Below are 26,582 nucleotides of genomic sequence, written 5' to 3'. Positions count from 1 at the left end.
AATTATGCGAAGACCATCTCACATTTGCTCCAATTAGATTATTTGACGAGTTACAGAGATAACAAGGCTTGTGAGATAGACAGTAGCTTCTGTAATACTGCCAAGTTGTCTTCAAGGAGGAGGATGCATCTCTCCTCCTTCTCTCTCAAACAATTTTTGTAACTGTCTTTCCAAAAAAAGCTTTTACATTCAGAGACTCTGTTGTTGCACAGGGCAATCAGTGATGTACAGTCACAGATATGCAAAATATAGAAAAGGGACCTGAACCAAAAAAAATTTCAAAAAGTTTAGCAAAGATTATGAAACTGTGTTTTCTGTAAAGTTGGTTGAAAATGGAGCATTTCTCAAAATCTTTACACGACATCACAAAAATAAGTGTACACAAGAAATTCCAACCATATGGTAATATACAATTCAAATGATAGAGTCTTATGTACAAGTTTAAGAATTCTGTGGGGTTAACATACCAAGTGTTCAGTATTGTTAGTGCTGGGGACATATGGGGAAAGGAAAACTAAAGAAACAGATACAGCCAACCTCCTCTTTCTGTTGACTCTGGCACAGAAATGCATTCTCTCAATATGGATAAAAGAGACCATTACCACATGGTCCAGCTGGATGAATCTGATTGAAGATGCACTGAGACTGGAACACATTACAAAAAACTTCTAGCTAAAGCAAAGTGACATGAAAAACATGATTACGACGTTGGAATATTTTCAAGCAGGGGGAGGTTAACCTCCCTCACACATGTACCAATTACTAAAAAATGATCCAAGTTTGCCTGTTCCATGGATCAAATGTGTTTTTTTGTACCTTGATGTTTATTTAAGGGATTCTATTAATGAAAAATATTACTTTGTAAAGCATTAATCATTATTAAATTCATAAATTGCTTTAATCACAACAATCTCTCAAGTACATTTGATTTTTCTGTCAAATGAGGAAACAATCACTATAATAAACAGAAACTCAGACACAAAAGCAATATGCCAATTTATTTATTATTCCCTCTATACTACTAGAGTACATTTGATTGAACACGTTTCCAAAATCATGCAAATTTCACGTACAGTACAAAGTATTTGCTACAGTGACATTCAGATACATTATTTAGCTGACAAACACAAACGATTAAATACTCTATCTCTAACATAAGAAAGCTGGTACTCTATATTATCACTGAACTTCTCATTTTTAAATGTTATTTTTAAAATGGCAAACACTAATTACTTTTTCCTTTCTATAACTAGGTGAAAAAGAATGTATTAGTGAAAGGGCATGCAGAACAATACTTCAGAAATTACATACAAACACTGTCTTGATGTAACAGCAGTTACAACTATTTAGTGCAACGATTGTGAAATTACATACCAACAATAAATAGAGCACTCACTAAATCAATTAGAGAACATTACACACTAAATATCTGTTAATTCTAACCCTATATTCAGACAATGTCCTCTACAAAGCTTATCAGCACAATACACAAATAAGATTGCCAGAAACAAAAGCAATTATAGAACAAACTAACAGATGATGAAGATGTACAGTTAGCCAATCATGTATCTTAATACTTAACCAACATATTCTATTTCATATGTTGCACACACTTTTGAAGATCAACTAGTTAATGAAAAGTATGAAATTTCATGTTACCAAGGGCCGGAAGGATTTTAATATTGTGTCTTCTGGCTTCTGTAAATTCAGATGGCAACACATGGTACAACACTTTTCTAAAAGTAAGCTATTTAATTGGAATTTTTAGAAGGGATAACAAAATGTGAGTTTTGTGCATTGCAGCAGACATTTAATGTTTATGTTTTATTTTTATATGAAATATTCCTGACCTACTTAATCCTAAAACATCTTTTCCCCAAAAATTCTTTGGCAAGAAATTTGATTCCCATGCAGAAAGACAAGTACTGCTTTCATTTGTGGAAGAGAGCATTATATTTACTAGCAGTATAAATTAGGGGAAGGGAATAATGAAATATTTTATAGTGTAGGTTATTTTTTCTTTCCAAAAAAAAAGACTGAAAAAAAAATCCAGGTTTGTTAGTGGAGGCTATTGAAAGAGATAAAAAGTGTCTAGCAAGAGCATGAACTGACAAACAAGGGGGATTTTAAGAAAATTATGACATACAGATGTGCTCTGTTTTAATTTTGTTTGTTCCTTTCACAGAATACTCTCTCTCTCTTCTCCAAAACCTGCAGCGTCTGAGGCTGTAACACCATGGAGCTCTGAAGAATCTTCCGAAAGCCTGGTATAACTTGAACGCTGGCTTCGCTTGTGAGCCACGCTTTTTAGATTCTCATTCTGAACTGCAGTTGAGTTTGAGCTGGAGCCAGGGCGCAGAATGATTTGAGAGGAATCTCTGATACCTTCAATGTCTTCAAAATTTTGATTAGCTCGATTGGCTGGAGCACTGTTATTATTTAGGGTGACTGTACTAGGTGTTCTGTTTAGATTATAGACTTTCTGGCAAGCAGGCCAGTTCTCTTCAGGACTGCTTGCTATTAAGCTGCTCTCTGAAGGGCTTTTCTTGTCTTCTGAGCAAATTGACATGCGTGCCACAGCTGGATCTTGAAGGCCACTCAGACTGTGTGGAATTCCTCTCTTTCCACTGTGGCTGTCATCTTCAAGCTCAATGAGATTTGCTTTTTCAAGCTGTGAATCATCCGCTCCATCATTGTGGAGGGAATGGTTTGGAGAACTTTCATTGGACCTCACACCAGAGTCAGAGGAATCCTTTTTGTCTAAAAGGGCATCTGTCAAGTACTCCTTTGCTTTGATGAAGGTTCTAATAGGCTCAGATCCATGTTCTGGGGATTTTGGTTGCTTGTCCACTTTCCCATCCATTTTCTTGTCCTTTCCTTCCTTGAGAAGTGGAGTATTATCTGATTCTTCTGTTCCAGACTCATCTTCATCACTTGGCAGTTTTTGATAGCGTAAAGTAACTCCTTTTAGTTTTAAATCTGCTGCCTGGAAAATGCTTGTTCTTTCTGAAGATTTCTTTCCTGGAAGAAGCTTGGAACCAGACTGATCAGATTTTTCATCTTCTTCAGTGATAGGATCCAAAGGAGATGCATCATTAGTGGAAACACCTGAAGTATTGTAATCTACAACATCACCCCTCTTCATCAGAAAGGGCTTTCGTCCATCATCTTGTTTCTGTTCACCATCCTTTCCTTTTTCTTGTTCTATACTGGAATGGAGGGAGCCCCCTGATGTGCTCTGTCCCATATAGAAAGCTGCTGTGCTATGTGGGGAAGATCTGCCACTTACAGTGGTAGAACTCGCACCCCCTTCCAGCTGTGACATTTGAGCAATATATTCTCTATATGCATCTCTGTATTCTGCCTGCACCTTATCAGTCAGCTTTGAGATTTCAACACTAGAATCTTGAGAATTGAGACTTGAAAGACTTGGAGTTCTGCGAGTTTGTGACTGGAAAAAAAAACAAAAAACCAAAACCACTTATTATCTTTGTTATTTTAATATAACCAGAAGCAATAGCATATATGCATGAATGAAAAACTTTTGTCTGTAATGCATCATGGCAGTTAAATTCTTAAACAGCCATTTAAAAGATCTGTATAAATGCTTAATAGTCATATTTGTATTCACACTCATTCATCAACTCCACAAAAATAGTCATTTCTGTTCCATTGCAAAAAGAAATTACGTACAAATCTGTATTTTATCAAAACATTTAAAGTTTATCCTTTTTGAAAACACTTTATAATTATTAAATTCATTTGGCGTATTGAGTTTTTTCTCTCATATAGAGAGAGAGGCTTTTCTCTCATACACACACACGTATTTACATAAGATTTTTTTTCATTTAAATTTCAAGGACATTTCATTGCCAACAAACATTTGTGAGGGAAAATTTTGAAAATAATTAAAAGCATTAGTGTTGAATATATACAACTGAAACTTTCATTGTATTTAGCTGGTTTCAGAAAAATCAGTCTCTCAGATTAAGAATATGAACTCTGTTCCTCACCTCTTCTCTCTTCGCTCCTTCTCTTTCACTTATCCTTTCTCTTTTACCTTGCTCTTGGTCCTACATGCATTTTTTTTATTCTTCTGATTCTGTTCCTTTTTTTCTCAAAAACTGTTCATGCTCCCTTTAGCAAGCAATCATGTGCCAGAAGCCATGGGAAGGATCTTACCAGCGGGCTGTAGTTTTGTTACCCCCCTCTGTACTACTACTACTACTAAGGTCTTGTGAGTTATTACATATTACTAACAGCTCTTCACAAGATTCTTTCCTATGTACTAGGGTTTTGTGAAGTTGCCAAACATGATTAATGCTGAATAAAACGATGTCTAAAATAAGTGTCTTCTATATTCAATGAAAGACAAACTGCTAGAGCAATTCAGTGCCCATATGAAATATTGCTGTCTCAAAGATGGATATGGTCAGTTATGTATGCATATTCCCTACTGAATACAGCTACATTAATTCACTAAAGAATATTTAATTTGGCTACCCATTTCCAAAAGGTAACTTTTCCCCTTTACATGAGCCAGTTTTTATTTATTAATGCAAACTTGCTATATATCCTCTGAATGGATTCCAATGCTTCCCAAAAGTAGACAGTCAAACTGACTAATTTCTTACTTTTCTGAATTAATGTCTCTCTGTCTATTGTGGTTCTAAAGTTTTGATCTTTTCGTAACAAAGGGGTTTTTTTTTAATGTTTGTCTTTCAAAATCTTTGTTTCCATTATTCCTGGGCTCTTGAATAATGAAAAACTACAAATAAAAGACAGTGAGCCACACTATATTGGCGTTGAAAAGGCCATATTGAGACTGGATTCTACACAAAGCATTCATAAGAAATATTCATTTATATCCTAAACCATTTTGTGTACATTTCAGTTATAACTATGATGATTAAAAAGATTGGCCAAGAGTTGTAATTAGTGATTTTGGGTGCCTCAGTTTCTGGGCGCCCAACTTGAAATGCCTGATTTTCAAGAAATGCTGAGCATTTACCCTCTGAAAATCAGGCCTCAATTTTTGGGTGCCCAGAATTTGAGGCACTGAAAAATCACCAGTTACTTTTGAAAATCTTGACCATTGCCTTAAAACATTTATTCATTTATCAACTGTATAATCTCTGTAAAGGCCTCATATATCTAAAACTGCTCATACTTAGTGTGATTTTGGAAATTATAAGCCAAAAATTTTATGCACAAAACTTGTGGGAGAATGAGAGGAGGATTCCAACCCCAGAGTTTAATGCTGGATCACTTGCCAACACAGGACCTAGGCTCTGACATCCATTAGTACTGTGCATGTTAAAATTATATATAAATATATTTTTCAACCTTTAAGTGGGGCATGCTGGTAACAAGTTATTAAAATATTTACCATTTGTGAGGACTGAACAGTATGATTAATAGAATTTATCTGATGAAATATCTAGTATTTACCTTGTCTTATGCAAGGTGAACTAAGTACTTTAGTCATACTCTCCCTCTGGAGGGGAATTACCAGGGAGGAGGAATAGCTATTGGGGGTGAGAGAAAATGAGCATAAGGCAGTGGAAATGGTTTATTTGAGGGTTTTCCATAGTCTCTCTCCAAACTATGGTCTTGGGGCAAGACAGGGAGTTGAGAGGGTATCTGGATAGACAGGGTGGACTTGCAGCCTGTCCTGTCATCTAACAAAAAATAATTTCCCACATATTAGGTAAACAAAATAAATCTCTTTAGTAAATACCTGCCAGCTCAAATTATTATGATGTGGAGGAGCTTCATCGAGACCAATTGTGTTCAGTTCTTCAAAGCTGAAGTTGAGAGCGTAGGGAACCTGAGCAGAAATTCCTGTAAGCTCAGTGTGAGGCAATTCACTATTATGCACAGGACGACGAGAAAGCTCATTGTGAGGAATCACATTGGTAACATGTTCATTCACTGCACGAGAATCTTCATGAACAACCTGATTTTCTGTATTTCTCATTTCGAGTACCTTAATATGTAAAAAACAGTACAAATGTCATTACACAGCAAAGCAAGATAAAATGGTTCGAGCAAGTAATCTTTCTTAAATTGTAACAATTATATTCCAAACAAAAGGAAACAGAAAAATGTAACTAGCTTTTTTTAAATTGTAAAATTGCATGTGTTTGTGAATGAGTCACCAAAAAAAGACTATTTGGGAGAGATCTCTTTATGGAACTGTCTTCATTGTCTGCAATGAAACTCATTCTTAATATTTAGTTACTGAACACAGCCTTTTTAAAGCATTAACATGCCAAAGACTGTCAATTTTAAAGTATGCAATTCCTGTAAAACAAAATACTAATTACAAGTTTAAGAGTGAAAAAACAAATAGCACATTTAATAGTTTTAATAAATGTCAGTCTCACAATAAAACACTGTCTAGTAACTGTCAATATTTACAAGTCTGTGAATTAGCAGCACAAACACTTTCTGTAGTATAGGAGTAGAGAATCAACAGCACTCAAACATCTTTGTGGAGAATTTAACAGTCTGATGCCTGTCCCTATTTCCCATTAACTATGTTATTTACCCTCAAGCTGAGGGAAGAACAGATCTTTTAGTATACACGTATGGCTTAACAGTATCAGAGATGCAGATGCCCCTCACTGTATGGCTTGTGTTAGTCCAATACTACAAATACTTCAATAGTTTGAGTTTTAAGATGCAGCCAATGTAATGATACATGCTTGCACATTAACCATGAGAATTGACTTATAGCACCAAGGAAAAAGCAAAATAAATGAGGCATTCTAGATCAAATGTAAAACTATAATCAGCTTTCTGTTGATATGGAAAAGCTCAAAATTTTATCTTACCGTGCTTCTGAAAAGGTGCCAGTCACCAAAATTCATGTTCATCTCCTGCTTTAGTTCATCGATGTTACATTGAGCCAAGACACGGCCATTTATGTTTGCCTAAATAAAGTAAGTAAAACTATGTAAAAAGAACTTGGTACATTAAAAAAACCCCCTAATATTTCATAATAAAATTCATTTTATCCAGAAATCATCTTGGACTCTTACAAGGATTTTATATTTCTAATTTATCATTTACTTGAAAAATATTTCTTTTTAGTAATCTTGACTTTGCTTTTCAAACTTGAAGGTTCCTTTAATAGAAGTTACCTTGAAAGCCTTGAAGTATATGCCATGGACTACCAAATGGCAATTTCAAGGTCAAATCCCAATTCCTTGGGTTGTGACAAACTCTCTCCCCAAAGATGAAGAGTCATGTATTACTCTAAAGAATACCGGATTGATCAGGAACAAATTTACTAGAACTCTAGTCACACTTGAATAGCTGTGGAGACATGAGACCAACATACAGAGGTAAGAGGTAACACAAAGGTCAAAAGCATGGCTCAGGAAACGTTCTATCCAAACCCTAACTGTCTCCAGCAGTCCAGAACTCCTGATCAGACCAGGATTTTCCTGCTTCAAGAGGCACTGATGTGTGGATGGATTATACTACACTATGTAGCACCAGAGGGAAAAACCTTGTCCACTTGGCCAAGTCAGTCTGGTTGAGGGCTTCATACTCCCCAGGAGGACCTGTTGGACTCCTTCCAAACAGGTCTGTTCCTCTGGGTTCAGCCATGCAGCATCCATGCTGAGAGGTGGAGGAACTCGAGGTTGGGGTGTAGGAGACAGCTGTGGTCCTGTGAAAGCAGATGTGGGTAGTTGGGCAGGGGCCAGGGAGGGGCCGTGGACAAGCTCATAAGCGTGCCGAACCAGTGCTGGCAAAGCCACACCGGGATGATCACGACCACCTGTGCTTTGTCTCTCTTGATCTTTGCTAGGACCCTGCTGATGAGTGGAATTAGAGGGAACACATACATCAGGCTCCCTGATTAAGACAGGAGGAAGGCTTCAGAGAGGGAGCCCTTGCTCAGACCTTGCCCAGAGCAAAACTGGTGGCATTTCCTCTTCTGTCTGGTAGCGAACAGGTCCACTTGGGGAGTTCCCCACCTTAGGAAGATCACGCAGGCTACCTCTGGATGGAGCGACCACTCATGGTGAGAGAAGAAGTCCCTGCTGAGCTGGTCCACCAGCATATTCTTGACACCGGGAAGGTGACAAGCTTCCAGGCGGATTTTGTAGCTGATGCAGAAGTTCCTTAGACAGAGTGCTTCTTGACAGAGAGTCGACAAGCGTGCTCCCCCTTGCCTGTTGATGTAGAACATTGAGGCTGTGTTGTCCGTCAGAACTCGTATCACCTTGTCCGACAGGTGGGGCAGGAAGACTCCTCACGTCAGCTGGACTCCTCAGAGCTCTGACGTTTATGTGCAACTTCACCTCCTCTGGGGACTACATCCCCTGTGTCTGGAGGTCACCAAGATGTGCACCCCCACTGAGGTCTGAGGCGTCCGACCTCATCTCGATGGACAGAGGGGGTTGTTGAACAGAACCCCCTCCAGAACTGTCCTGCAGTCGGTCCAGCATCGCAGTGAGGTAAGTATCACCTGGGGAATGATAACGATCTTTTCCAAGGGGTCTCTGGACTGGGAATAGACCATCACCAGAGATTGTTACAGAGGCCGCATTCGGAACCTGGCAGGCAGACAATGTAAGTGCATGCTGCCATGGGACCCTGGAGGCGCAGACAGACCCCGGCTATAGTCAGAGGGAACGTGGAGACTTCCACAATGAGGTTCGTCAATGTGTGGAACCTTTCCAGCAGCAGGAACGCCCTGGTGCAGGTCGATTTGAGGACTGCTCCGATGAACTCGATCCTCTGCACCGGCACTAACATTGACTTTTTGTCATTTACCAGTAGGCCCCGAGAGCGGCATGTGGCCTGAAGCACCGCAACATCACTTTGGACTTGAGATCTGGACAGAGAGGAGCAGCCAAGAGGCTGGTTGCATCGAGATAGAAGACGGGGTGCGGGCAGCAGCGTCCACAGCGTCTCATGCCACCTGGAGGACCACCCTGGCCACGGTCGTGCCCTCATCAAGGATCACTCAGAACTCCTTCTTGGAAGCCTCAGGGAGCGACCCGTCGAATTTGGCCATGGCTTGCCACATATTGAAATCGTATCGGCGAAGAAGGGCTTGGTGGTTGGCCACTCTCAGTTGAAGACTGGAAGACCAATAAATCTTACATCAGAAAAGATCCAGCCTCCTCGAGTCTTTATTTTTGAGGGTGGGCCCAGGTTGTCCCTGCCTCTCCTTGTGGTTAACCGCCTCGACCACAAGGGAATTGGGGGTTGGGTGGGAGTATAGGTACTCATGCCTTTTGGTTGGCATGAAGTACTTACGTTTAGCCCTTTTAGAGACAGGGGCCAGGGAAGAGGGGGTCTGCCACAGGGTATTAGTGATCTTAGAAATCCCTTTATGAAAAGGTAGAGCCACCCTAGCAGGATCCGAGGAACAGAGGACATCAGAAAGACTGAGGGCTCTTCCAATTCCTTTGCAAGAAGCCCGAGGGTAGAAGTGACCCTCTTCAAAAGTTCCTGGTGCACCTTGGCATCATCCTGAGAAACTGGGTGAGTGGGCCCCATGATAGCCTCATCTGGCAATGACAAGGACGAGGCCAGTGCAATGGGAACCTCCACATCCATTCGTGGTCCAGCAGCTTGCTTCCCTGGGTTCTCCTGGACCTGCGGGGTCTTATCCCCTGAAGTCTCCTGAGGGGAAGGGATACCAAGGCCACTGAACTATCTGAGGCTCCCAACACCAATCGGGCAGCCTGGGAAGAGTGGGTGAACCCCCAAGAGATCCACAGTATCCATGAGACCGGCCACTGCACTTGGGGCCATGGGACAGGTTTCAGTACTGATACTGTTGTTGGCACCATCGGTATCAGGGCTTGTCCCGCAAACAGGGAACCTCACTCCGAGCCACCAGCAGAGCAGTTGGACCTGGGCAACCAGAATCTGGCTGAGCGGTGACTCTTGTCCTGAGTAGGGCGACCTTCCTTTTGGAGACGGGCAATGACGACCCGGTGATCGGCGGTATCTGGTGCCCGACTGGTCCTAGGATCAGCCTTGGGACCTTGAAGATGGTAGGGGCTGGTCCTGAAGTTCTTGCCAGGCGGAGTATGCCTCAGAGGGTCTGCGCCAATCTACCGGTGAGGTACACCTCAAGTCCCTCGATCCCCCTGGTGAGGGGACCGAAGAGGGCTCTGCTGAGCCTCCCTCTCCCATTCTGAGGTGTGATGGCTGCGGGCAGGTGAAAGCTGGTGGGACGTCCCTCTCGATGGGGAATGGTACTGCTGTCCAACATGGGTCTTGGCTCGCCCTATGCCCTCTCTTTTCCCTTGCAGGAGGTAGAAGATCTTCCCCTCACAGTCTTTTTTGGCTTCTTGACCAGAGCGATGGAGGGAGACCAGTGCCGGCTTGTGAATGGCACCAGGGGAACACTGTGCATGGAGACCAAAGTGCTCGGTGCTGAATCAGACTGCTGCTCCGGTGCCGAAGTGAGTGATGACTCCATTAGGAACGGATGGATATTGCGCTCCTTCTTCGTCCTAGGTTTGAAGGACTTGAAGATATGGCATTTGTCACTTGTGCCCTTCACCTAAGCACCTTAAGCAGCTGGTATGGGGACCACTGATGGGCACACGGTGTTTGCAATGATCACAGGGCTCAAAGCCTGGGGACCAGGGCATGACCTGACCAGGTCCCGTTTGGGACTAACAGAGAGTTTGAAAACTACTACTAAGGGTAATTAAGAAAACTACTATGTATAACTATTTTACAGGATTTCAAATTTTGCAAGAACAGAGAAGGAATCAATGCTATCCAAAGCATCAGATGTTCAAGCACTGTCACTGGCGGAAAGAAGGAACTGAGGGTGGGGGGAGCCGGCGGCGCCCCTTATACTGCACCATGTGGGTGCCACTCCAGAGGACACCAGAGTCGGTCCCCTACAGATACTGCTGAGGGGAAAACTTACAGCACCAGTGTATGTGGTGAGCACACACACCTAATATGGAATGGACATAAGCAAGCACTCGAAGAAGAATCAGAACTTACAGAAAGCTCAGCAACACCACCCTAATACAGAAATGGCTACTGACCCAGCCTCAACACTGCTCTTCACTTTCCTGGCATCATTGGGGAGCAATGGATTGTGAAAAGGCAGGGGCGAACAAGGGAGTCATTTTAGCATATGGGAGGGAAGACAGAATAAATGAAAGAGAGAGAGTGAATAAGTGTGGCAGAGAAAGTGAGGGAGATATGGAAGGGTGAGAGGTAAAGAGGGAGGAGGAAAGAGTGAATTGACTGAATGGAGGAGAGACAGAGGATGAAGTGAGGAAAAACAAAGGTACATACAATATAAAAACAGAAAACAGGAGAGGGGGAGTATATAAAAATAAAATGAGAAGATTAAAAGATAGGGGAGTCTTGGAGCATGGGAGATTTCTATAAACTAGTTGCAGGGCCTGCTGATACAGGAGTAGAAAATACAGTCACAGGGCTGGGACTTGGAGAAAACAATGAAGGGTAAATAGATGCCATACTTTATTGTAATATGTTCCAACTCTTATGCTGAACAGCTATGGGAGGGCAAAAGGGGATCTTTTCTCTTCTTTTGACTCCCTACAGATACTATATCTGCCAGGTTTCAGAGTAGCAGCCGTGTTAGTCTGTATTCGCAAAAAGAAAAGGAGTACTTGTGGCACCTTAGAGACTAACAAATTTATTAGAGCATAAGCTTTCGTGAGCTACAGCTCACTTCATCGGATGCATTTGGTGGAAAATACAGAGGGGAGATTGATATACACACACACAGAGAACATGAAACAATGGGTTTTTATCATACACACTGTAAGGAGAGTGATCACTTAAGATAAGTCATCACCAGCAGTGGGGGGGGGGGAAGGAGGAAAACCTTTCATGGTGACAAGCAAGGTAGGCTATTTCCAGCAGTTAACAAGAATATCTGAGGAACAGTGGGGGGTGGGGTGGGGGAGAGAAATAACATGGGGAAATAATTTTACTTTGTGTAATGACTCATCCATTCCCAGTCTCTATTCATGCCTAAGATAATTGTATCCAGTTTGCAAATTAATTCCAATTCAGCAGTCTCTCGTTGGAGTCTGTTTTTGAAGCTTTTTTGTTGAAGTATAGCCACTCTTAGGTCTGTGATGGAGTGACCAGAGAGATTGAAGTGTTCTCCAACTGGTTTTTGAATGTTATAATTCTTGACGTCTGATTTGTGTCCATTCATTCTTTTACGTAGAGACAGTCCAGTTTGACCAATGTACATGGGAGAGGGGCATTGCTGGCACGATGGCATATATCACATTGGTAGATGTGCAGGTGAGCCTCTGATAGTGTGGCTGATGTGATTAGGTCCTATGATGGTGTCCCCTGAATAGATATGTGGACAGAGTTGGCAATGGGCTTTGTTGCAAGGATAGGTTCCTGGGTTAGTGGTTCTGTTGTGTGGTTGCTGGTGAGTATTTGCTTCAGATTGGGGGGCTGTCTGTAAGCAAGGACTGGCCTGTCTCCCAAGATGTGTGAGAGTGATGGGTCGTCTTTCAGGATAGGTTGTAGATCCTTGATGATGCGTTGGAGAGGTTTTAGTTGGGGGCTGAATGTGATGGCTAGTGGCGTTCTGTTATTTTCTTTGTTGGGCCTGTCCTGTAGTAGCTGACTTTTGGGTACTCTTCTGGCTCTGTCAATCTGTTTCTTCACTTCAGCAGGTGGGTATTGCAGTTGTAGGATGCATGATAGAGATCTTGTAGGTGTTTGTCTCTGTCTGAGGGGTTGGAGCAAATGCGGTTCTATCGTAGAGCTTGGCTGTAGACAATGGATCGTGTGGTATGATCTGGATGAAAGCTAGAGGCATGTAGGTAGGAATTGCGGTCAGTAGGTTTCCGATATAGGGTGGTGTTTATGTGACCATCGCTTATTAGCACCGTAGTGTCCAGGAAGTGGGCTGAGGTTGATGGTGGGATGGAAATTGTTGAAATCATGGTGGAATTCCTCAAGGGCTTCTTTTCCATGGGTCCAGATGATGAAGATGTCATCAATGTAGCGCAAGTAGAGTAGGGACATTAGGAGATGAGAGCTGAGGAAGCGTTGTTCTAAGTCAGCCATAAAAATGTTGGCATATTGTGGGGCCATGTGGGTACCCATCGCAGTGCCGCTGATTTGAAGGTATACATTGTCTCCAAATGTGAAATAGTTATGGGTGAGGACAAAGTAACAAAGTTCAGCCACCAGGTTAGCCGTGACATTATCGGGGACACTGTTCCTGACGGCTTGTAGTCCATCTTTGTGTGGAATGTTGGTGTAGAGGGCTTCTACATCCATAGTGGCTAGGATGGTGTTTTTAGGAAGATCACCAATGGATTGTAGTTTCCTCAGGAAGTCAGTGGTGTCTCGAAGATAGCTGGGAGTGCTGGTAATGTAGGGCCTGAGGAGGGAGTCTACGTAGCCAGACAATCCTGCTGTCAGGGTGCCAATGCCTGAGATGATGGGGCATCCAGGATTTCCAGGTTTATGGATCTTGGATAGCAGATAGAATACCTCAGGTCGGGGTTCTAGGGGTGTGTCTGTGCGGATTTGTTCTTGTGCTTTTTCAGGGAGTTTCTTGAGAAAATGCTGTAGTTTCTTTTGGTAACTCTCAGTGGGATCAGAGGGTAATGGCTTGTAGAAAGTGGTGTTGGAGAGCTGCCTAGTAGCCTCTTGTTCATACTCCGACCTATTCATGATGACGACAGCACCTCCTTTGTCAGCCTTTTTGATTAGGATGTCAGAGTTGTTTCTGAGGCTGTGGATGGCATTTTGTTCTGCATGGCTGAGGTTATGGGGCAAGCGATGCTGCTTTTCCACAATTTCAGCTCGTGCACATCGGCGGAAGCACTCTATGTAGAAGTCCAGTCTGCTGTTTCGACCTTCAGGAGGAGTCCACCCAGAATCCTTCTTTTTGTAGTGTTGGTAGGAAGGTCTCTGTGGGTTAATATGTTGGTCAGAGGTGTGTTGGAAATATTCCTTGAGTCGGAGACGTCGAAAATAGGATTCTAGGTCACCACAGAACTGTATCATGTTCGTGGGGGCGGAGGGGCAAAAGGAGAGGCCCCGAGATAGGACATATTCTTCTGCTGGGCTAAGAGTATAGTTGGATATACTAACAATATTGCTGGGTGGGTTACGGGAACCACTGTTGTGGCCCCTTGTGGCATGTAGTAGTTTAGATAGCTTAGTGTCCTTTTTCTTTTGTAGAGAAGCAAAGTGTGCCAAAATCCTCCTTTACACACTTTCCTGCCAAAATACTTATCTGTAACAGCCCTCTGGGACAGGGATTCTATTTCTACTCTTTGAAAAAAATGTATTTACTCTACCAAGGGGCAAAGAATACCTTTTGAGATTAGGCTTTTGTAATACATTGCTTGATTCATGTAGAAATGGTAGTTTTAGAAGTAGTTTTCCTGAGTTAACTCTCACACAGAGCACCCAGTTTGACAGTACTAGGCCTTTCAGTAGACTATGTAGAATATTAGTATTCTGCACACATTCAGAACATTCCATATATAACATTTATATATCAGCCAGGATAAGGGAATAAATTGGGGAAGAACTATCTCCTAATTTATCAGAAAACATAACAGGACTTTGGAAAGGAGAGAGGAAGAATCTTCAGACACATTTTTTTCCTTGATCTAAAATAAGGTAAAGACTATACAATCTCATCTGAGAGTAAAAAAATAAATTAAATGCAGGCTTTAACAAAATTACCATGGTAAATTGAACAGGGTAAATTAATTATAATAATGCACAATATTCTTTTTGCAAGAAAAAACACATTTTAACATTTCACTTTGGTGACTAGGGCCCTTACCTCAGTTTTAAATACAAGATAACAAAGCACTCAGGACATTTTCCTTGCATTAAAGAATCTGTATTACTTTGAACATAAATAGATAAAAAGTATTATTTTGATATTCAACATGATTCAGTAGATTTTTCATGCAATAAGTCAGTTAAATAATTTCTTCTACACATGCATTCCTGTGTTTCAATGTTATGTAAATGATTGAAGTATAATAATGGATCACCTTTCTTATAGTTTCAGAGTATTGAGGTAACATACTCTGATCCAGCCCTTCTATCTGCTTCAGCTTCTCACATACGGTTTCCACATTCATTGAGCTCAAAGGCACATGTGATCCTCCAGTGGCTGATCCTGTGACTGTTCCTGTTCCCTATGCAAGCAGAAAAATGTGCACAAACAATATATTCAAATGCTAAGCATGTCTGATGCAAATCAAATGGTCTTCAATTACATGCATTTTTGGATATGGAGCTAAAAAGTAAGAATACCATGATTAGTGCCGAATTATCTAAATATAATACTGGAAATTACTAACATATGGTGGTAGTAATAACAATAATAATGAGAAGGAAATGGCAGAGACACTGTCCATCCTAGAAAAGTGTTCTAGTTTAACCAAACTAACTTAAAAAATCAATATAAGATATAACGAATAATCAATATAAGCAAGGGTTAAACTACTGTGTCACCATTAGGGGTTTGCATAGATTTATCTAGGTCAAATTTTAAAAGCAAGACAAGGCCTTATTAAAAAATCTGGATTCCACTGTTTTACCCGAACTCTTCATGCTAACTTCAGACTAAGATGACATAGGGTAACTAGCTCAGCTTCTGGGAATAACATCAAAGAGGGTATGGGGAGGGAAAATGAATGCATCTGCAGGTGGCAAGTACTACAAGGCTCTAAATTCTCAGAAAAGCATAAATTCTTCCTACTTGTGGGGTTTCTGTGCCACGATACAGAAGCAGCTAAAGTAAGGTGAAGGGGAAGAAATGTAAATCTATGTTTATGTAATTTCACTATCCTGTTAAAATATACCCATATAAACTGTCCATCTAGATTCTTATGCAACACTCATCAGCAATATATTCGAGCATCTATATTAATGATATGTTTCAAGCTGTAAATTGGGTCCAATTATTAATTGATGTAGGGCAATCTGTAGAATACTGCTTTCTTTGAAAGTTTTACAGAGCGTCCATGAAAAACACTCATTACTCAATAATGGTATCTACATTGGAAAAGAACATTTTACAAAGTAAACACCTGTTTATGCTAGAGGGTCAGACAGTTGCTTCTGTAGGTCAAGTTCATTGCACATACCAGAGGCTTCTACCATCCTTCATTCCTCCCCCACCAATCACAAGCTCCCTGTTTGCCATAGAATATCAGGGTTGGAAGGGACCTCAGGAGGTGATCTAGTCCAACCCCCTGCTCAAAGCAGGACCAATCCCTAACTCAATCATCCCAGCCAGGGCTATGTCAAGCCTGACCTTAAAAACCTCTAAGGAAGGAGATTTCACCACTTCCCTAGGTAATCCATTCCAGGGCTTCACCACCCTCCTAGTGAAAATGTTTTTCCTAATATCCAACCTAAACCTCCCCCACTACAACCTGAGACCATTACTCCTTGTTCTGTCCTCTGCTACCACTGAGAACAGTCTAGATCCATCCTCTTTAGAACCCTCTTTCAGGTAGTTGAAAGCAGCTCTCAAATCCCCCCTCATTCTTCTCTTCTGCAGACTAAATAATCCCAGTTCCCTCAGCCTCTCCTCTTAAATCATGTGCTCCAGTCCCTAATCATGTTTGTTGCCCTCTGCTGGACGCTTTCCAGTTTTTCCACATCCTTTTTGTAGTGTGGGGCCCAAAACTGGACACCGTACTCCAGAAGAGGCCTCACCAACGTTGAATAGAGGAGAATGATCACGTCCCTCGATCTGCTGGCAATGCCCCTACTCACACAGCCCAAAATGCTGTTAGCCTTCTTGGCAACAAAGGCACACTGTTGACTCATATCCAGTTTCTCTTCCACTGTAACCCCTAGGTCCTTTTCTGCAGAACTGCTGCCTAGCCATTTGATCCCTAGTCTGTAGCGGAACATGGGATTCTTCCATCCTAAGTGCAGGACTCTGCACTTGTCCTTGTTGAACCTCATCAGATTTCTTTTGGCCCAATCCTCTAATTTCTCTAGGTCTCTCTGTATCCTATCCCTACCCTCCAGTGAATCTACCACTCCTTCCAGTTTAGCGTCATCTGCAAACTTGCTGAGGGTGCAATCCACACCATCCTCCAGATTATTAATGAAGATATTGAACAAAACCGGCCCCAGGACAGACCGTTGGGGCATTCTGCTTGATATTGGCTGCCAACTAGACATGGAGCCATTGATCACTTCCCGTTGAGCCCAGTGATCTAGCCAGCTTTCTATCCACCTTATAGTCCATTCATCTAGCCCATACTTCCAGCCATCCTCCAATCCTTCTCTATTTCAGAGACTCCCTCCAACCTCCCTCCTCACCTCCCTGTATGCCAGGGGCTCACATTCTTCCCTCGTGTCATGAACCGTGCGCTCCCTCATTTCTCACGTTCCTCTTCTTCCACCATTCACCCCTCCAGCACATGGCTGGGGCTCTGTGTGTCCCCCATACCACTGAGCCTCATTCTCCCCAGAATACCAGGGGTCCTGTGTACCTCTCAATTCCCCTCTGCAAGGGTCTGAGTGGCCCACGATCCCTCTCCCACCATCACCCAATCCACCCATGACAGGGGCTCTTCCCTTTTCCCTCAACTATTCTTATTTCTTTTCTGTCTGTCTATCTAGGAGATAAGTAATTCAGGATGTCAAAATTTTAAACTGTATTGTGACAAGGGCAGAGAGGAGATGAGGGGTATTGTTATGCTGGAAAGTGTTAATGGCTGCTTTGATTTATAGACAGTTACAAAGATGACTGATGCTGCCAGATTTGCTAATCAGATGCAAGGGTCTCTGTCTCCCTCCCCCCATTTCCCTCTTCTGATTTCAGAAAAAGCAAAAGGGTTCTGCCCACTGACGCCTATAACATTCCCTGAAATTTTGGAACTCATTGGATGTGGTGTTCAAAAGTTATCACATTACATACAGACAAACAGAAAAATTCCACCAAGACCTCTTTTGCCAGTATAGTTCTGTATATCAATTATATAATAATTTCCCATTCAGAGCTAATAGATTACTACAACTGTGTTATCTTTTAAAACCACTAACTCATTTGTGTATATAAGTTTGCTTGCTTTAACCTTGTAATAACTCTCTCATTTCTTTTCTTAGTCAATAAATCTTTAGTTAGTTTACTACAGGATTGGCTACAAGCACTGTCTTTGGAAAGAGATCTAACGTACAAGTTGATCTGAGGTAAGTGACTGCTCTCTTGGGACTGGGAGCAACCTGAATATTTTGTGATCTTTGGTGTATAGCAACCAACTATCACTAAATCTAGCTTGACTGGGTGGCGAGATAGACTGGAATATCAAGCGGACTGCCTCTGACTCTGTTTTAAGACTGTTATAGTGCTTTCAAATTTATATTCCTTACTGGGTTGGTGAAATCTAATTATAGAAATACAACCCATTTTGGAGTCTCTGACCTGCTTCTTGACAGTCTGCCCTGAGATTGGCACTAATGCTCATGAACCACTCCAGACAGTGCGACACAATGGTTTACAGAAAAACACAAGAGACGAAGAGCACACACTGAAGAAAAAAAGTATAGTTCTCTATAACTGTCTCCCTTAAAAGCAGAATGATAAAAATCTAGGGCTGGAAGGCACCTCCAGAGGTAATCAAGTTCAACACCCTGTGCTGAAGCAGGACCAAGTAAACCTAAACCATATGTGAGAGGCATTTGTCTAAGCTGTTCTTAAAAATCTCCAATGATGGGGATTCCATAATAGCTATTCTCCTAATAGCTAACCTAAACCTCCCTCGCTGCAGATTCAGATGATTATTTCTTGCCCTACCCTTTGATGGACATGGAGAACAACTGATCACAGTCTTCCTTTTAAACAGCCCTTAGCATATTTGAAATCTGTTATCAAATACCCCTTCAATCTTATTTTCTCAAGACTAAACATGGCCAGTTTTCTTAACTTTTCCTCCTAGGTCAGGTTTTCTAAACCTTTTATCTTTCTTGTTGCTCTTTTCCGGACTCGCCAATTTGTCCACATCTTAAAGCACGATGCCAAGAACTGGACACACTACTCCAACTGGGGCCTCAACAGTGCTGAGTAAAGTGGGACAATTAAGTCCCATGTCTTACATGCAACACTCCTGTTAATACAACCCAGAATGATATTAGCCTTTTTCACAACTGCATCACATTGTTGACTCACATTCAATTTCTGACCCACTATAACCCACACATTCTTTTCAGCAGTACTGCTGTTTAGCCAGTTATTCTCCATTTTGTAGCTGTGCATTTGATTTTTCCTTTTTAAGTGTAGTACTTTGCACTTGTCTTCACTGAATTTCATCTTGTTGATTTTAGACCAATTCTTCAATTTGTCAAGGTCATTTGAAATGCTAATCCTGTCTTCCAAAGTGTTAGCAACCCTTCTCAGTCTGGTATTATCTGCAAATACTATAAGCACACTTTCTACTCAATTATCCAAGTAATGAATGAAAATATTGGATACTACTGGACCCAAGACAGACCCCTGCTGAAAGAAATTTCAACATTAAATGTATTTCTACATATTTAAAACGAATAAGAGAGGTTTCAAAATATTGTAACATTTATTTAGTGGTAATAAAACAATGTAAAAATATCAGTATAATTGGGAAAGTACAGAAAGAGTTAGTTCTACTCACAGAAGAACATAGTTATTGAAAAGTGCTGTCTAAGAGCGAATGCTATACAGTACAACTTGAATTATCAAATGTAATAGCTGGAGTTTTGGATAATGAACATAGTTAACTGTTAGTATTTGTTAATATTTGCATTTGTTAGTATTGTGACATCGTTTTAGCTAACGGAGTTTTGGAAAATTTAAGTTTAACTGTATATCTAGGCTTTATCTTCTCGGCCATGTGCAAATATTTGGATCAAGCATGATTAACAACTTCGGTTGCATCAGTTCAATATGAGACTGTGGTGAAATATTTCCTTTCCAAAGTCACCCTTAAGCATTCTATATATAGTTAACTATAAACATCTAAATAGTTAAAGGTACCACTACATCAGTAGTCTCCAACCTTTTTAAGCACAAGATCACTTTTTGAATTTAAGTACAACCCAGGATCTATCCCACCCCTTCCCAGATGCCCTGCCCTTTTCCACAAGTCCCGCCCGGCTCATTCCCCCCCACCCCCATCACTCACTCTCCCCCACCCTCACTCACTTTCACTGGGCTGGGGCAGAGTGTTGGGGTGCAGGAGGGGGTATGGGGCACTGGTTATGGGAGGAGGCTCAGGGCTGGGGTGTGGGCTCCCGCCAGGCGGCACTTACCTTGGGCGGCTCCTGGTCAGCGGTGCATTGGGGCTAAAGCAAACTCCCTGCCTGCCCCGACCCCATTGCCACTCCCAGAAGTGGCCAAAATGCCCTGTGGCCCCTGGGGTGGGGCACGTGGCTCTGCGTGCTGCTCCTGCCTGCATGCACTGCCCCCACAGCTCCTCGTTTCTGGCCAATGGGAGCTGCGAGCGTGGTGCTTGCTGGCAGGAACAGCGTGGAGACCCCTCCCCGCCAGGAGTTGTGGGGGCATGCTGGTTGCTTCCAGGAGCGGAGTGAGGCCAGGGCAGGCAAGGAGGCTGCCTTAGCTCCGCTGCACCATCATACTTTTAGTGGCCAGAGATTGCGATCGACTGGCAGAGGCTCCAGGATCGACCTATCAATCGCCATCCACAGGTTGGTGACCACTGCACTACATCATCTGGAATTTCAGAGAAGGCCATAGAATGCTACTTTACTTTTATCATTACACATTCTGCTGTGACACTCCAGGTTTTCAATCCTTCCTCTTCCTTTTCTAGAAAACTAACTTCTGCCTCTGGCATCATAACCCAACACATATAAACCCATTATTATTCAGAGGTCTCAGAGGACATCCAAAACCTCTTTATAATCATAGGATTACTTAACCAAAGGGCTCGGCCCTGTGGAACTCTTAAGTTCCACAGAAATTATGTTAATCGCCAAAAGCCCCTCAATTTTGTAGGAACAGAGCCCCTGCTCAGCTCCACTCTTGCAAAGCTTAGCTCTGTGCACAGAAATCTAAGATCTGTGTGCAAGACAGAACAGAGTGCTGGGGAGGGACAGTGCAGAGCAGGAAGAGACATTTCTGAAAGGTGGTACAAGAAGAGCCCTCTATCTGTAATCTGGTTATTCCAGATGTCCTCAGAGCCATCAGAAGTGCTAGTTCTATTAGCAGCACACCCACATAGCCTTCACAGCTCCTGCTTATAGAATTTTGGTTTCATTTGGTTTCAGAATTTTGTGTAACATCTAGGCACCACAGGACTGAAGCTAAATTCCTGTGAAGGTCCATCACTTTAAACAGGTCACACTGCAAAGAAATTCCACTCCTCCAAAGTTTAGAAGCGTATCATCAAACAGGTAAACTCTGAGATACAAAACTGTGCTTTGGTTAACGTATAAAGAATGTATTTATGTTCTCTATAGTGTTTCTCTCTTTTCTCTTTATTTAAGTACTTCACTTTCAGAAAGATTCAAGGAAAGAATCACATTTACTCTTGATAATGAGAACACCTACAGCTACACTAGACAATATTTAATTTAATTTTTAAAGGATATAAATCCTAATATACTTCAAGGTATAAGCCAATCACTAACTGATTAATGTTAGGAAGAAGCTTTCCCTCTGAACTATGTAACTGCCCACACTTCAGGCTTTCTTGCACCTTCTTCTGAAGCATCTGGCACTGCACGCTGCTGGGAATAAGATACTAGATTAAAGGACGACTGGTCAGATCTGTATGGCTATTCTTATGATTCCAAACAATATAGAGGCTGCTAGGTATACAAGAAGAGAGGCTGTTGCAGGCACATAGGGCAATACTAGAGAATTATTTGTATTCCCTTCTTATGTAATCTTTATGTTTTCCAATACTTAATTTTTATAATCACTTTTACCTTCTTAGTCTCCTCCTTACCAGATAGTTTTGGTCAATATTTCCCCACCCACACAATTAATTGTGAATAACAAAAGTGAGTATCTCATAATTATTTCACAGTCTGTAAATAGTAAAAGATATTCCAGTTTCTTTTACGAATAAAACTAAACACTGTTTTAAATAGAGCATTTAAATACTAACAAAAACTACAGATTATGGGTTTTTTTAAACAAATACATTTCTGTTCTAAAGGGTAACTGCAATCTAACATGAAGGGAAACAAAAAAAAATGTTTTGATTCTCTTGGTTAAAACTTACACGTTTTTTACCTTGACTTGATTGCTTGAGAAACTTGTCCAAAAGGCAACAAAAAAGGTCATAACATTTTAAATCATTCTGATATTAAAATTTTTATCCAAGTTGTCAGCAAAATTCTGAAATTTTTAGCGATATTTGGATGTATTATTCCAATCTTCTTCCTATTCCAATGTGATTTCTCAACAATATTCTTACAATGAATGCCGTGAATAAGAGATGCTGAAAAGCATGGACTAGGTTAATCCTCCCATAATCACAATTTACTGATTAGTTCAAATTATACTTTTAGTGGAAAAATCTATTGTAATTTGAAAAATGACAGCCATAAACTATGGCCAAAACTATATAACGGTGTTGCTAACATAAATACTCTAAGAACAATGTGAAGAGTTTCAACAGTTTGTGAACTGTGAATCAAACAAATATAGCATCTGTAGATTACCACAAAGAAATAAAGAAGGAAATTTCACACAAAGTTAGATGGAATAGGTATTTTTGCATTAAATCAAAATATTTTAGCAGTCAAGAGCAAGTCACTATTTCTGCATGCATGAGGAGTTAGTTTAGAAAGAAGCATTTTTCTCTATCAAAAATTATATGGGAAAAATGCTACAAATATTTAGATTTTTGTTAAAGTATAAACTATTTGAAACAAATACACATTAATCCAGATCACTCTTTATAAATAACACTGCCTGAAGAATAAATAATGTAATTGCTTTGGGGATAATGTCATCAGGTAAGTGAATTAAAACTGTACTTAAGCTGACACTTTTTTCAGCTTAGAGAACATTACACTGAAAAATATTTGCCATGCAAAAGCTAAAAGCAGCTTGTCAAAGCAAACCTAAGGGCTAGTAATGAGCATTAATTTATAGACAGCCTAGCATGAAGAGCCAGTATGATAGCTTTTGCAATGATTCCATCAAATAAGTGAATGACAATTCATAGAAAGTTGCTGTACCTGTCTCTGTTTGTTTAACCCAGATTTACACAGCTTCAAGAAAGGGACAAAAAACAGAATGAAAAGACAGAAGCTTAAAGTGAAAGAACAAAAATGTCTAAAGATGTAATAGACACTTATGCATTCATATTAATCTAATTTAAAACAGTGCATGTAAAACTAGCTTTATAATACAAAGTTAGTATACTGAGATTTTTTTAATACTGCAATAAAACATTTAAGATAGTCACTTATCAGAAATATCTTTCTCCTTTTGTACTTGTAAAAAAGCAGATGAATACTTGTTGAGGTTTAATATCCTAAGTCAGAGGGAAGATCTGCATAATTTTTGCAGTGAAAAATCTTGGTTTGCAGCCTAAAATTTCTTTGTCATTTCAAAATTAGGTTACACCATTATTTGTTGAATAATTTTAAAGTCCTCATAGCTAAGCAAGGAAAACAGAGCTGAAAAGGTAGATTTTGAGAACAAATAGTAATTGGGTTTATAGTTTGTATTCTAAGGGGATTAATTTCACATTAAGGTTTGCAAGAATAAGTGAAAAACTTCCCAGGCTACATCCTTTGTCCATATCCAGACCTGTCCATTAAAAAAACACTTCCATTATCTTTAAAGGATAGGCAAGATTTATGTATAATTACATGATTGCACAGGTCCACTTTAGGGCCACTTCAATGAAAGTATATTATATGCCTCAAGGCACTATTGATTTCATACAACAGGGAAAACAACTTTAAAACAATACAATTATGTTGAGGCATGCTCCATCTTAACAAATGTAATTAGTAATGCAAATTTGATTCATGATATATATTGGTAGATAACATAGATCTTGTTCATATTGCAATCTGGTGACAAACTCTTTAGACTGGGCAGAGATCATGCCTTCTTTGCTGTCTGAAAAAAGTGCCCAGAAAATCATGGGTGCTACTGGAAAACAAAAGCGAATACTGTTTCATTAAAACTACCACACTATACTCTACTGGCACAACAAACTGCTTACCTGTCTACTTGGATTTTGGAACAGACTAAAGAATACTAAGTTTGTTGTGAAGAAGATACTTTGGAGACTCCAAGACAAAAGTACAGCAAGGGTCAGTATGGTAATGCCCTGTAGGCCGAATGCTGCACTTATTGAAGTTAATGGCAAAGCTTCCATTCCGTTTCAATGGCACATGATCTGGCCCCAAATCAGTTAATTTACTAAAGAGAACCAGCATTAACCCTGCAGGAAATTTTAACAGTATTCTTTATCCACTATTCCAGAAACCCATGAAAATTATGGACTAGATAGGGCTGGAACACAAATACAAGTTTGAAATATATATACACATGCATGCGCACTCACACAGTGCCTACAATGTACTCTGCACAACATAATGCACAAAAAAGACTAAACATGTAATTATAATCACACAAGTTTTACACCCATATCAGTCCACTACTTTCCAAGAAGTTACTTCAGATTTACACGGATGTAGGAAAGATCAGAATCAGGCTCTAAGGTTTTAGGATCTTGGGTTATAAAACTGGTTAACTTTATTAACATACTGACATCAATAGCAGGAGCCACAAAGCATGAAGAGGTATTGTGCAACCACAGAATCACAGAAATGTAGGGCTGGAAAGGACCTTGAGAAGCCATTAGCTCCAGTCCCCTGCACTGGGACAAGACCTTCTCCACACAGCTCTACCAATTCACAGAAATTTTGACCCATATAAAAAAAATGGGTCTTCCAGAGATACCAGCTCCTTGCATTGGCCAAAGAAGCTTACTAAAAAGCAAGTCAAGGGAGCTTCTCTCCTCTACTCAGGGCTAAATAAATCGATCCTTCTAACCCCTGCAAAACTCAGGAATCAAGACTGAGTTTTAATCCTACATGTGGTGCTCGTATTAGATCACCAAACTAGTCCCAGTAGTTGGTATTCATTAAAAATTTCATAAGGATTTTTAGTGCACTGAATTATTTTGCATGCATGGATCCATGCATTAAAGAACAAGTAAAAGCTATAATCATATATAGTGGCAAAGATGCATGGATTAAGGACTCCCTAAATACTTGGACAGAATTATTACAGTCTATTATATCCATCATTTGTGGATAACTGAAGTGCCTCAAACACCTCTATTGAGCCTATAATAATTCTGAAGAATTCATCTTATACTCTCAATGGAAGCATGAAAACAGTTCATTTTTTCCATCATGGTTAAATCAATGGAGAACAAACACATTGAGTAATATTGTCTCTGTCTTCCACAGAAATTCAACCAGAAAGCCAGCAAGGTCAGTATTACCTTGCACAGGGACTCCCCAGAGGTTTAGGGATCGCTAAGCCACCCTGACTGACAGAGCCTACTTGTGAAAGGATTGTGAATTTCAGGGGATTAGGGATGGTAGGGAAGCATACCAGAGCCCTTCCAGCCTCCTTCACAGAGAGCAGAGGAGAAGACAATCAGGTATTAAAACAAAATAATTCACAAACACTACAAAATTCAGAATCAGGGTTTTAACTGCCCCATTAACTTTACAGTTTGATCAAAATATTACAGGGTTTCAGAACAATATATGATCTTGAATGCTGCTATATGTAGGTTCAATAGCATTAGTTAAAGAATGAGAAACACTCAGTGCCTATAAAATCCTTAATTAATATTATTTTAATGCAAGCTTGGTCTTTGTTGCCATAATTATGCTGGAATTCTTGTTTTTCCCATTGTTGCGTAATAAAAAAAAAAAGACATTTTCTGCAAACCTTTTCCTGCATCAGTGAAAGACAAAACATACCTCAAGTCACACATTTAGGCTGTTGCAGATAACAGCATAAAGTAATTAAGATAATGGTTAAAACTATGTTAACCTTTTTGTGTTGGCAGTCACCAGAGCTTGATGGCCAGAATACTTTTCTATTGACTTCCACAATTAAGGGTTAAAACAGCTAAAGGAAGATATCTTTGTATGGATATTTATAATGAAATAAAGACGAAAGTTGTGGAACACAAAATTCTAACATTAACTTACGCATGAGTAAAGGTAGACCTTAACATGCTAGCTCATGAATATGATTATAATATATAGCAGATTTTTGTTATTTTTATATAGAGTTGCTTTATGCTGTAATAACTGCAGCAGCTGTATGTGGGATATTGGAACAAAAGAGAAGAGGATAGAAGAATAAAGTTAACCAGCCATTCAGTTCTAAAAACTAAGTAATGAATTGCCAACTGCCATTCCCCACTCCTTCTAACCATCAGGGAACTGCTGGTGAAGATGGAAAACACTGTACTCTTAGCTGAAGACTCTGTACTTTATAGCTACTGAGAAGGTCAGGGAAGACTAAGGGGAAAATAATACAGTAGGTCTTATAAGTAAAATATTAGCTCTTG

The 26,582-nt window shown here is 40.5% G+C and overlaps 1 protein-coding gene across 1 annotated transcript in view; it reads right to left on the bottom strand.

Moving 5' to 3' along the window:
* Positions 1-985: 985 nt before the first annotated feature.
* The window catches only part of KIDINS220 (kinase D interacting substrate 220), a 162,679-nt gene continuing 137,082 nt past the window's right edge, over positions 986-26,582 (bottom strand). The window contains 4 exon segments of the mRNA XM_038396468.2: positions 986-3,451; positions 5,741-5,989; positions 6,840-6,938; positions 15,036-15,182. Of these exon segments, the coding sequence (XP_038252396.1) occupies positions 2,180-3,451; positions 5,741-5,989; positions 6,840-6,938; positions 15,036-15,182 (1,767 nt within the window). The 3' untranslated portion in view covers positions 986-2,179.

Source organism: Dermochelys coriacea, chromosome 3 (assembly GCF_009764565.3).
Source record: "Dermochelys coriacea isolate rDerCor1 chromosome 3, rDerCor1.pri.v4, whole genome shotgun sequence".
NCBI classification, from domain to species: Eukaryota; Metazoa; Chordata; order Testudines; family Dermochelyidae; genus Dermochelys; species Dermochelys coriacea.
Note: the sequence above shows the minus strand (reverse complement) of the source record. Positions and strands in the feature narration are given on the sequence as shown.